This window comes from Canis aureus, chromosome 19 (assembly GCF_053574225.1).
Source record: "Canis aureus isolate CA01 chromosome 19, VMU_Caureus_v.1.0, whole genome shotgun sequence".
Lineage (NCBI taxonomy): Eukaryota > Metazoa > Chordata > Mammalia > Carnivora > Canidae > Canis > Canis aureus.
The window spans coordinates 45,723,369-45,736,655 of record NC_135629.1 but is presented as its reverse complement, the minus strand read 5'-3'; the positions used below and the strand labels follow the sequence as shown (position 1 = coordinate 45,736,655).

At 53.0% G+C, this 13,287-nt stretch overlaps 1 protein-coding gene across 2 annotated transcripts in view; it reads right to left on the bottom strand.

Annotated features, from left to right (window-relative positions):
• The window catches only part of ELL (elongation factor for RNA polymerase II), a 79,441-nt gene that overhangs the window by 17,133 nt on the left and 49,021 nt on the right, over positions 1 to 13,287 (bottom strand). For both annotated transcript variants that reach the window (XM_077859352.1, XM_077859351.1), the window contains exons 2-5: positions 12,773 to 12,820; positions 6,217 to 6,338; positions 5,628 to 5,791; positions 3,023 to 3,297 (exon numbers count right to left, since the gene is read on the bottom strand). In XM_077859352.1, the coding sequence (XP_077715478.1) occupies positions 3,023 to 3,297; positions 5,628 to 5,791; positions 6,217 to 6,338; positions 12,773 to 12,820 (609 nt within the window). The remainder of the gene's footprint in view (positions 1 to 3,022; positions 3,298 to 5,627; positions 5,792 to 6,216; positions 6,339 to 12,772; positions 12,821 to 13,287) is intronic.

The window sequence follows — 13,287 nt, the reverse complement described above, 5'->3', positions numbered from 1 at the left end:
CATCTGTTGTTGATAAGCCACCCCGTTTATGTAATTCTGTTATAGCACCCTTAACAGACTGACACCCCCCTTCGGGTATGCACTCCTGTGGCAGAAATGGTGGAGGGTGGGGGAGCTGGGGCCGCTAGTGTTCTGGGGTGCCAAGCTAGGTCCATCTTCCCTGAAAACAGTGAGCCCTACTCAGGCTGGTTAATGAAGGCTGAGCTTGTCTCCAAAACCACAAAGATGGACTCAGAACTTTGACCTTAAGGGTGCTTGAAGAAGTTCAGACCCCGCTCCAAAGCGGGTGCTTTGGTGACTATCTCACTAGGCCTCTAGCACACGGCCGTGGAACGTAGGCATGGCAACTGCTGGTCTTCACTGTCACAGGCTTCTGAAAGGGACTCCAGGCCATAAGAGTTTCTACAGGGAGCATTTTTAATGACCAAGTAACATTCCACCAAGCATCTGCACTGTGAGTTACTCAGATTTTTCCTTTGTTGGATGCAACACCATCTGCAGTTTCTCTGTAGCATGAACAGACACCACTGTGTGCAGGTTTTTCCATGCCGATGGTTTCCTTCGGCCAGCTTCCCAGAAGTGGGATGGGTGGGTCAAAGGCTCTGAACATTTTTATGGCTCTTGATGTATCTTGCTAAAATGCTCTCCAGAAGAGCAACCTACCCATCAACACTCCTACCCACAGAGAATGAGCCTACGGGTTTCTCTGAGGCCCCACCAGCACCAGAGACAGATGCTTTGAATCTTTGCTTTGGATGTTTTCACAGAAGGAAAAGAGAAGGTGCCTTTGAGGAGTGTGGTTTTGTCTGTGCTGCTCATCGGAATCCCTGATCACTCGGGGGAGGCTGGAAATGACCAGCCTAGACAAGGCCCAGCCCATAGTATCTCCCGAGACCTTTCCCTTCCTCAAGCTGATGGGGTCCTGCTACTGCCCACAACTGCCGGGGAGGACAAGCTGGTAGTAAATACACAAGCACAAAGCAGATGGGGCCACTCAGAAGAAATCAGAGTAGACATGGGAAGGACGTTCTGCTCACAGACACCAGATAAGCTTCCCCACAGGAGGCTGCTGAATCCGAATCAACCAGAGAAGCCAGAGCCCAGCACAGTCCCTCTTTGGTTCTGGGAAAGGGCTGGGAACGACAGCATCTCAGAGGTTAAAAAAGCAGGCACCCCTGGCAGAGCGACATCAGTACCAACAGATCCCCATTTCTTCGGAAAACTGAGCCTGGCGTTCCTGTTGCATTTGAGGATTGCTCAGAGGGTAAATCTCAGCTGTATCTGTGTGCTCGGTCAGCCAAGTTTCACATTCTGCATTTGAGGGGCTCATGTGCTTCTTCTTTATTCTGGGCACAAACAGGGCGAGAGAGGAAGGTGGGAGCAAGGGCATTTCCAAGAATGCCATGCTAGGGGCTGATAGTGGCCTGAATGGACAGCAGTATGTGCTGCAGGCACATCCAGCGGCAGGTCTCTGTCTTCAGTACTGGCTCACATCTAAAGACCCGGCATTTAGCCAGCCCTGCCTCATTCTCTCTGAGTTCCAGCCCAGGGGAAGGGTCTCTGCTGTGCTTCCCTTGAGTTCCCAAGGATAAGGTTGACGTCTGTGACTTTCCAAGGAAACAAGTCCCCTAGCAACATCATTCCTGGTTCTGGAGCTTTCTGGATGCTTTGGCAAGCCCCTCTGCCAAAAAAACAAAACAAAACAAAAAAAAAAACCAAACAAACAAAAAAAAACAAACAAAAAAACCCCCTTCTGAGCCATGAAGCTACATATCTATCTTCTAACAGGCCTTGAGCCAACTCCTAAGCTCACAGGAAGAAACTGTGCAGCTTGGTCCTCACCTGCACAACCTGAGTGAGGGACAGTGGTTCAAGAGGCCAAATCCAGGGGCACCTTGGTGGCTCTTTTGGTCAGGCATTCAGCTCTTGATTTTGTCATGATCTCAGGGTTATGAGATTGAGCCCTGGGTCAGGTTCTGTGTTGGGTGTGGAACCTGCTTAGGATTCTCTCTCTCCCTCTGCCCCCCCACCCCTGTGCTTGCACATGCATTCAAAATTAAAAAATTTTTTTTTAAAATTTAAAGGCCAAACCCATACAGATTTTTCCTGGCAAGTGGAGCCCCCGAGGCCAGGGTCCCCATGACATAAGGGACAGCCAACTCCATGGCTCATCCTCAGATACAACCACTGATTATCACAACACGTGTGTTTGCACTGTCTGTGCGCCCAGTGTCTGAGGCGGGGTGCAAGAGGGGCAAGTGAGCTGGTGGACAGAACTGGAGGTTCGACCATACCTCTTCCGCAAGATGGGACTGTCCACAACCAGCCATGTGAGCCTCACAGCAGGGCTCCAACGTATCTGCATGGCCCTGCTGACATGGCAAAGCCAGAACAAGCTGCTCACCTTCCCAGGGTCCTTGAGTTCCCTCCAGGGGCTTGGGAGACAGGAAAGGGCCTAGGGAAAGCAGCCAGGCCTGCAGCTCTTGTTCTAAAGCCTGAACTGTTCCATAATAACAGGTTCCATCTGCTGACATCACATTCCCTCCAGCTCAGCCCTCGAGAGGTGCTGGAGTCAAGCCGCAGCCACACACAGAAGCCTGAGCGTCCAAAAGCAAAGCCCCTGCCCAGGGCCAGTGCTGGTGAGCGGCAGGAGGCCTTCCTGACCATGGAGCCTGAGCTCTTGCTCACTCACATATGTGTTGAGTGATTCTAAAATCCTTAGGCACCTGAAGTCTAGGATCCTCCGTGCTGTTCCTGCTGCCTGTGTGTCCGCAGACAGTGAGGAGGAGGGTGTGACCTTACTCAGAGCCAATCTCATGGCCACTGGACAGCAACCACCATGGCTAGTGCCATGTCCGTGACACCCCTAAGCACGCCCTAACCCAGGAGGCTGAGGCTCTGAGGTAGGCTGAGAATCTTGGAAGAGATCCCCGGGAAGGGCCCTTCCCAGCCCACCCTGTATCCAGACCCTATGCAGAGGCTGACTGGACCCTCAACCTGGCCCCAGGCAAGAAGCACGAACCTGCTGGAGGAGGCCATCCAGCGCATCCTTGTCTGCCTGGGCCAGGCCATCCTTCTGTAACCGAAGCAAGAGCTCGGCCTTCCGGTAGGGCCTCAGCGCCAGGAGGTGCAGCACCCGGTCACGGAAAGGCCTCTGAGACACCCCGCTGCCCCCGCTAATGCCACCAACACTGTTCTTCTTGATGGCACTCGCCAGGTTGATGGGGGTTGCCCGCTTCCGGGAAGGCACAGCATCTGTAGCCCCCGGGGCTGGTTTCCGAAACTGAACCTTCTTACCTGCAACAAGAGCCAAGGCATTAGGGTTTTGAGGGGGGTGAGGGGGTGGCCTCTGTGTCTTTCTGCCTAGGGCTGATGCCAGGTTCTGAGCAAGTGCATGGATGCCCACTGAAGGCCGACAGCCCCAGGGAAGGCAGTTCAAGCCCTGTCCAGCGTGGCCTGCTCGGTGGGGACCCAGGACAAGTGAGAGCACCAGGGCAGCCCCGGTGGCACAGTGGTTTAGCGCTGCCTGCAGCCTGGGGTGTGATCCTGGAGACCTGGGATCGAGTCCCACGTCAGGCTCCCTGCATGGAGCCTGCTTCTCCCTCTGACTGTGTCTCTGCCCCTCTCTCTCCGTCTCTATGAATAAATAAAATCTTAAAAAAAAAAAAGTGAGAGCACCATCTGCTGACCATACACAGTTCATCAGGCGTTTGTGGGGCCTCTAGTGTCAGAAGGAGGAACTATAGGAAACAGAAGTGTGTTCAGAGCCTTCACAGACTTCAAGACTTCATCATGGGCAGCCCAACCACACCAGGAAAAGGGGCTGATAGTAAAAAGAGTGGGGTTCCTGAATGGCGAGAGGCAGGTGCCCCCAGAGCCTACATATCACAGCATTGTGCTGTCTCCCCCAGGATCCCCCATTCTCTTTTATGAAAAAGGATGAGTGAACAAAAGTATCGGACCACTTGGGCAGCTTCTTGGAGACCCCAGGTATGAGCAGCTCCCAGCTCCAGCCCCGTCAAATGCTTCTCGAGCAGACATGGCTCAGAGTCCCAGGGGGCAGCAGCCTGGAGCAAACAGACTCCAGCACTGCTCTGGAGGGAGGGGCCTCCACTCGGAAACTGTTACTCCACCCTGGACAGCACCACTGCCACTGAGGAAACATGCACGGCCAAGTGAGGTCAGTGCATGCCTCCCGTCCTTGGGCCAGAAAGCTCTCCGTGAGGACTTGTTTTTTTGTTTTTCTCTTGTCCCTTAAATCTCACTTGTCAAATTAACACAGGAAGAAGTGCTGTCAGAATCCTCAGGATCAGACTTTGTCTCCAGAAGACCAAGCTGATGGCTAATGCAAGGTCGAGGAGAGGCCTGACACAGTGGGATATGCTCATTTGTGGCTTCACAGGCCAGGGCACAAGGGCTTCCACCAGAACCAAAACCCCTGCAACACTCTTGCTGTACCCAAAGTAGTATAAGAAACCACATTTTTGACCAAATTTTTGGCCAAAGGACCAGAAATTTACTAAGATATATATATGCATGTCCACACTTGCACCTTGAGGTGAGAACAAGGGAAGCATTTTTGGATTCTGGCTGCTGCTCGGGTGGCTCCATCCCCAGCAACAGCTCACAGCCCAGAGCACAGGCTCCCTCAGCATGCACAGCCACGTCCACTGGGACACAGTATTTACTGGCAAATGGACTCCTGCAATGACGTCTCAGTTTCGTTCAGAGCCAAGCCCACTGCCAAGCCAGTGAAGTCACATACTCCTGGCTGGCGGAAGGGGGGGGGGGGGCGGCGGGGCGTGGCGCTTTGAAATCCTCCCACCTTTTCTTAAACAAGAAAAAAGGACCCAATGTCATCAAGGTCCTGGTTTGCTGTATGCCATTTTGTGCCTCTCTCACACCTAATACCCGGTCACACCCTTCCTCCTGGCCTTGAATCCTGATGACTCTTGAAATTATCTGGGCCTAGGTGCTGGGAGGACTAAAGCAGGAACGGAGCTTCCTACAAGTAAACACTTTTCATGTTGTTGGTGTCTCAACTTCACCAAAATTGTTTCCAAGCAGATGATTAGCTGCCAGAGCCTTCTCATCCAGCAGGGAGTCAACACATTTCCTTCCCAGTTGCAACCCTATGGCCCCTCATTGGCCCCAACCCAGCAGCAGGGCACTTGCCATAGAGTACATATCACCATCTGCATCTTGCCACTGACCATGTTGGTCTCGGGGAAGAGTCGACCAGGCAGGTGAGGGCAGGGGTGGCGGCTGGAGGAGGACAGACTGAAGCCCTGCTGTGGAGAAATGTGTCTATCTCCCTGATGGGTAGAGATTCCTGAGGCCAGATCCTAAGAGAGGGTCTCATGGATTTGGAATTCCTAGGGTTCATGGGGCTCTTATTCAGACTGGAGAATTAACAGATGCCACAGCCCCTAGCCAACTCAGCCAGTGCAATAGGACCTTCCTTTCTGACCTGACATACCATCTGGCTCACCCAGCTAGGGGCCGCACCTATCAACCCACCATTCCAGCTCTTGGCCGGGACAGGCCCTAAGTCCTTCCTGCTCCCCACCACAGCTGCCCAACAGTCATGAGCCCCCCATAGGAGGAGTCCCAGGCCTCATCCTCACCTAGGTAGCGGCCTCCAGCCTTGATGACGATGGCACCACGGCTCCGTGTCTCCTCCTCAGCCTGTGCCATGCTCTGCCGTGCTTTCTGATAGGAGTCGTCAGTGGCACACACCGTGATTTTGTCCTGGATGCTGCCCAGGCAGTCCAGGTGAACATCCCCATGGCTGCAAGATAAGGGGCCAGGAGCCAAGGTGAACTCCTGGGATGACAAGGAGAGACGGTCTAGGAGCTCATGCCCTCCCCCCACCCCACTATCCCCAGCTGGGAAATGGGGTCAGTGCTAACTTGAGCAGCTTGGTTTCCACACGGCACATCTTGACCTGGAAGAAACAAGGGAACCCAGGCCCCTGGGCAGAGGCAGCAGGCCAGGACCTGCACCTGTGCCATGGACATGTTGAAAGCAGCAGCAAGGCTTGTGTAAAAGAAGGGGACACTGGGGTGGCCCAGCTGGCTCAGTTGGTACAGCATACGGCTCTTGATCTCATGGTCATGAGCAAGGCCTATGCTGGGTGTAGAGATTACTTAAATAAATAAATTTTAAAAAAAGAAGAAGAAATAGAAGGGGGCACTGGCCCGGGTGGGGCCTCACCTGGAGACATATTGCTGGATGCAGTCGAAGCTGCCCTGGGGGCTGTCACGGCCAATGTTGGAGAGGTAGAAGGAGAAAGTCCGTGCCTCTGTGGGGCAGTCAGGCTGGGGGATGGAGATGTGCTGCATGGAGAGTGGAGACATCACTGAGAGGTCCACAACACCATGGGATGGCCCACGCATTGGACCCTAGACCATCCCCACAGCTTGACACAATGAGAATGTGCAAGCACTTTCTAAGCAGTGATGGTACCTAGGCTTGAGGAGCATAGAACACCGAACACACACCTGGAAACAGGGACCCCACATTGATCTAGGCCAAGACCCAGTGTCCTACCCAGCAAATGGGGCAGATCTGGCCTGGGACATGCATGAAGATGAAATCAGACAAGATGGGCATCAGGAGGGACACCTGGGTGGCTCAGTGGTTGAGCGTCTGCCTTTGGCTCAGGGCATGATCCTGGGGTGCTGGATCAGGTCCCACATCAGGCTCCCTATGGGGAGCCTGCTTCTCCCTCTGCCTATGTTTCTGCCTCTCACTCTGTGTCTCTCATGAATAAATAAATAAAATACTCAAAATAAATAAAATTAAAAAAAAAAAGATGGGCATCAGGAGACATCACACACTTGCTCCCCTGTGGGATACAGACTCCACCTATGTCCACTCACTGTCCAGCAGCCAAGAACAAGGCAGGAGGGGGGTGAGGGGCTCATTGCTAACAAACCATGACACAGTTACATGTGACACAGGATGAATGTCTTGGTTAATGTAACCCTGACTTTGGACAGTGCCTCTGCAGAAGGGATGGAGAGCCTGGCTGGCAGACAAGATAGACAGCAATGCTCCAAGCCACAGTGCAGGGCTCAGCGCAGGTGGGAAAGCCTTGCCCCCAGAGGACACTGCAGGATTCCAGGTCAACCCTCCCTAGGCTGAAGTCCTGGGGGCTATGGAGGAAGCTGGTAGGAAGATACAATGTTCTCGTGGCTGGGCCATATCTGGAGTGCAGGATGGGCTTCTAGAACCCTCTGTCACCAGTGGTGACCCCTCATACAGTAATCCCTGGGTTTTGAGTGCAAGAGCTTACCACAGCTAGGCAGACACAGAAGGGGGACACAAGTGGTAAATGGAGGTTAAGGGGATGGGCAGGCCACCTTCAGGCCTCATCCCTGGGCTGCCAAACCACCTCTGTATATCCAAGCACTGTATCCTCCCCAATGTTGTGAGGACGCCAACACCTCTCATTAGCACTGGATCGAACATGGTCCCAGCTGAGTTCTACCCCTGTCACAGCTACCCCTTTAGCTGTCACAGGTAAATTAGGGCAGTTTGGCCTGAGACTGAGGACACAGTGGCTCAGGCCACATGGAGGGACACTGCTCTCTTGACCAGGCTTCATGGCCTCCCTATCCTGCCCCTCAGGGTGGTGGGTGTGTGGATCCACAGGGAACCTGCATTTGCACCCAGCTGAGAGCTGGCCCCCAACACTGAGTGACCCGCCCAGCATACAGTCAGTCCCCACCCCAAGGAGAGGCATGGATGTGCACAGCGAGAGCCAACATGGCACAGAGTGGCTCCCAGATATGGCAGCTGAGCCCTGGCCTGCCCGCACATGACACCTCCTTGTCCAACACTTGTGGCCACCTGTGCTGTCCACTCAACCATTCTTGGATGTGACTTTCGTTCCCCATCATAGAAGTAGCTGGAAACACGCTGCACAAGATGCCAAGGCCCAGGCTGCTAAGGGTCACTGCAGGAGACGTACCCAAAGCCAGAAACACACTGACGCAGTTGCCCAGAATGCAGCAGGAAGCTTGTGTGCCACAAAGTCAGCAAACCAAAAGCAGCTGCCAGTGGAGTCTGACACCTGCTGCCGTGAGGGGCTCTTTTTCCACCCTATCCCTGACCCTCTCCCTCATCCCATCTTGACTCTTGTGGAGATGTGGCCTCCCCAGGCAGCATTTTCCACCTCAGTCTGCTCAGGACAGTGGCTGCCTCAAGGACAATGATGCTCACTGGGCTGTCACCTCTGAGAAGAGGAAAGGAGTTGAGGCCTGAGCCCCAAAGTGATTTTGCTTGCCTCTGGGCGGGGGCTATGGGAGGGCTCTTCACTGTGACCCCTTGACCCCATCTACACCTTTTCCACACAGGTGTGTCTGTCCACCTTCAAAATCCATTATGGAAGTAGGAGTTCCAGTGCAGAGCCCAGAGGTGGGCTTGTGTAGCTACTGGAGCCACAGGATGGTGGGGGAACCCAAGGCTTGAAACTGACTAATAGGGGAACAGGATGCTCTTCGTGACAGAGGAAGAGGTCTCTAGTATCCTTCAGGACAAAGTGGGGGGCACCTGAGTCGGGGAGGAGGGGAGGTAGAAGGGAGGTTTTCCAGGAGCCTGCTGTGACCCATTCTCTTGGTCCCAGCTCCTCCCCAGCACTACCATGGCCTGTAGAATCCTCTAGTTAACAGGCTGCTCTGCTGCTCCTTAACAACGCTTGTTATTGGTTACCAGTCACTAGGAACCAGGCAGGGAAATTAGCCAGATGGGGATGAATAGCCCAGGAATGCATGGCTTTCTGTGTGTCAGCGAAGAGCCTGGAACATGCTCCAGGATGTGGCCCGAAACTCGGCCCTACTTGGCCAGAACATGTACCTTCTGGACCAAGTCTCAGCTGCCTCATGGGGGCCACCATGTGGTCCTCAGCTGGCCTAAGCACGTAGATTTGGGTGTGTCTGATGTCAGCCCTGACTCCAGGTTACGTCACTATAAACCTAATTAGTGTCTGTGTGCATAGACCTGAAGCACCAAACAGTTTTGTCCTTCCTGGGTAGCCCTGACTGCCTCTGAGGCCTGTGATGGGACACAGGTCCCTGGCTAGAGCCCCTCCCTTTGAAATCTGTCCCAAGCAGAGCCTGCCTCCTCTCCCCACCCATCTGCAGGGCCTCCTGTACAGTGTAGGTGCAGGTGGGGGCTGTGAAAAGACAAAGCAAGTCCTGGGGGAAAAAACTGGGGGTGGGGAGAGGAAGCACTTGATATTCTATTCAGGTAAGCATGAGGTAAACCGGCATACACAGGAACCCAAACACCAAATGCCCAGAGTCTTCTCTCTGGTCAGAGGAACTTCCAGGCCATACATTTCCTTAGCTATTTTCACTTCTCAAGGAAGCCTAAGAATAAACATATTCTGGGTAATGAGAACTACTATTGCTGAACTTGACTTCCAAGAGCAAAGCCTCCTCTTCCACCCAGAGGCACTCCCTCAATACCAACCCAAGGGTGCATTCTAAGCTCTGCTTGCATTTCAAGAGCCACTTTCATGCTTTCACTCACCCAGGAAGCTCAGTAGAAGGAGGACACACCCGCCCCTCCTCCTGGAAATGGCTCCCAATTTCTGAAACCCCCACTTCAAAAATTTTCTAGACTGTTTCCAAATTGTCCCTGTTACAAACAACGCAGCTACAAGCACCCTAGTGGCTCAATCTTATTTATGTCCCTAACTGCTCCCGAAGAGATGACTCTTAGACACACAGAAACTGGTCAAACATCTCTGACCAGACCTGCCAAACCTCATTCTAGAAATTGTAGTGCAGGCTCCTGTTGCAGCACAGGGAAATGTGAAGACCCTAAGCAGCCCTGGATACTGACCCTACTTCTCTTTTTTCATCAACTGAAGAGTTTCAGGGTGGGGCTGGCCAGGTGGGGGTTTCTCTTTCCCTGCAGAGGCTTTTCGCCAGCTGTCAGAGGTTAACAACTTAGAAGTGACCTGTGGACAGCAGAGAGGCCCAGGTCTCAGCCAGCTCAGTATCTGAGAGAAGGCAGAGAATGCAAACAAACATGTACACAGCAAATGAAACAAAGATGAACATCTAGCTCTGGCACATGGCACCCTAGAGGCCCAACATGGCTCACAGGACAACTTGGCACATGCCGTTAGTCACTCCAAGGAACCCGCTAATACCATGGCCCAGATGCATGCCACAACCTCCTTGGGCAGGCCTGGCTCTCATGGTGCTTGCAAGCACAGGCAGGGAGGTGGCCAGGCCAGATCAGACTCCCACCCCTGGCGGTGCTCAATGCTGAAGCCCTGTGCTGGCTGTGCACACCAAGGGGGAATGTGTACAAGGAGCTGAGTGAGCTCATTCTGGGCCACAAGACAGACAATGGTTCTCCTAAGGCCTCATTAACACACACACACACACACACACACGCACACACACGACCCTTGAGGCAGAGAGCCCATCCCCTGGGCAAGGAGGCTGAGGGATGGTGAAAAGAACTGGCCAAGGTCCCCAAGCTAAGGAGCTGGCAGATGGGGTCTCAGTCTGTCAGCTTCATGGGCCTCTGGGAAAGAGAGTTCCTGTCAGCCTACAAAGAGCCAAATGTGGAATCAGCCCATGCACCATGAACACTGAAAGAGCCTGCCCAGCCCCACCCCCACTGACCTTCTACTCCTTCTCTGTCCAGCCTACCTCACCAGCTCCACCACCAACCTCAGCTATGCACAAGCAGCTGAGTACCTGGGAGAAGGAGGAGGGGAGAGCCCAGGTGTCCTGCCTCCTCTGGCATCAGGCTGACTATGCAGATGCAGCCTGGCAAAGAGAGTGTCTGCTATGTGCGTAGAGCCAGGCCACGCTCCTCACAACTGGCAGGGATGAGGGGATGCATCCCATCAAAGCCCAGGAAGAGAAGAACAAGGTCCAAAGGACAAAGAGGGTAGATCTAGTGCCTGACTCTTCACAGCAAGCAGAGAAAGAATAGCACCCCTCCTTGCAACCTGGCACCCTCTAACCCTCACACGGGCTTACACAGGGAATAGCCTCCTATGGAGAATCATGGTCTGACTTGCCTGGCCAGAACTCTGGCACAGGGCCTCAGTACCCTCAGAACCTTTAGGTTCTTCTGTTATGCATGAGAAAATCCAGGAAGCAAAAAAAGGCAGATAAAGCATGATTCTAAATTGAAGGTAGTAGGATCCTTAATTGAATGGATGTGGCTCTCAGGCTTTGCACAGAAATTTGGGCAATACAAGGCAGGGCCCGGGAGAACTCTGTGGTGCTTCTGTGGCTCCTGTGAGTGGCCAGGTGGTGTCTTCATGACCAGAAAATGCTGCTCACTAGATAAGCCACTGATCTCAGTGGCCCTTTGCATAGATCCACTTCCTCATCTTTCCCTGACCACTGAGGGCACAGCACGACCACTGGCCACCAGAGGGCGCCATGAGGCCAGTCTGGCAGCAAGCCCAGGGAGCCCTGCCTTCAACACTGACCTCTGCCCCTGGGGAAATGTCCCAAGGAAGATAAAGAGAAGATTACCACAAGACTCAGCAGGAGCCTGACAGAGGTGCAGATGTCCCAGAGGAGGCACCGGGGGAGCAGGGAGTCTGGGGCTTTTCAGGGGATCTTGCTGACCTTGACAGGTCTTGGTATGATGGTCAGTTCAGTTCATGTGTGCACCTGGCCAGGCCACAGCCCTAAGTGACGCCACGAATGCTAATCTGGATGGAGGTATTCTGTAGATGTGGTGACATCCATGATCAGCTGACTTTAAGAAAATGATCCTTAATGGTCTGAGTAGGCCTCATCCAATCAGCTGAAGGCCTTAGGAGGGAAACTTCAGTTTCCCTGAGGAAAAAGGAACCTCGCCTATGGACCACAGTGCCCATTCCTGCCTGCCCCTGGATGGGCTTCAGCCTCATCAGCCCCACAACTCCGTGAGCCAATGCACTGCAATGTATCTCTTGGTATCTTTGCATTTGCACACACAAAGACACATGGATCCTCTAGAGGCTGTCTCTCTGGAGCACCCTGGCAGAGGTGAAACCCACAGACCTCCTCCATAAGGAGGCAGACGCCCAGCTGTCAGGTGGAAACTGACTCAGCCACTTGTGGCAACATTTCAGATTAAAAAAAAAAAAATTTGCAATATAAAGACCAGAAAAAAAAAAAAAACTGAAGCGTTCCAAGGCATGTTTGGTGGATGAGGGATATGGGGGCGGTGGGAGGTCCTAAGCCTTGGGGGGCAAGGATTGTGGACTTTTCCTTTTTCTTATTCTCTAATTTTTCTGGAAGATGATCATTTAGAATGAAATAAAGATGTTTCAGAAAACATGGAGTGGTGAGCTTCTATAACAAGCCCCTCCCCCCATCCAGCAGTCCAGTACCAAAATCAAACATCCATGGTCCCAGGTCCACCAACAAACCACCTCCAGGGGAGGCCATAGCTCTAGGCCTGCCTGGCCGCTGGGACACTTCAGTTTAGAATTAGCACAGAGATTAGATCAGAACAGAGATTTGGGGGCCTGAGAGTCAGCTATGCATTGGCTACAGGAAGGGAGGCTCTGCTGGACAGAAAAGTTGCATTTACCCCCAGAGAGCCTCTTGATGTGGTCCTTGGCCATGGGACCAACCTAGCAGATCTTAGCTTCGCACAGTGCCTGGCCTGACACCGAGATGGATGGGACCAAAATGCTGCCCCTAGTCTGCTTCTGTGCCCAGCATACCATGACAGGCCAGAGAGAATACTGGTCACAATTCCAGATATGATTAAGACAAAAAAGACTCACCCCTTGACTTCCTTGAAATCGTATTGATGGTCTCAGTGAAACAGACTCCTGCAAAAAAGCAAAATGGGAAAACGTCAATAAAGATATCTCGAAATCCAAACACTCACTTCCCAGTTATAGAAAGAGTAAGGTAAGAGTGTTTTTAGGAGAGGCGAGAGAAAACACACATACATCTGAAAATTACAGGAAAGGTCACTGGAACAAGATTTTGAAGGATCAGTAGGAGTTCCTCGACGGCATGGAGGCCAGGTATAAAAGAGTTAAGAGTGGAGACACAGGAGATGACAGCCCCTCACTGTTCTCCCCAAACCAGTATCAGCCCAGACCACCCTGCTTCGGAGACACCCCCTCAGAAGGGAATTGCAATGAATGAGTGCTGTTGGCCAGAAGGCAGGGTGATGAGGTGATCCCCACCCCCCAGCCCCCACCAAACACCCTGCCAGGACAGGGCCCAAGGCCTGCTCAGCTCCCTCGTCACAGTTTCAGAGCAGTTTGTCACTGAGCTTGGGGTGGCG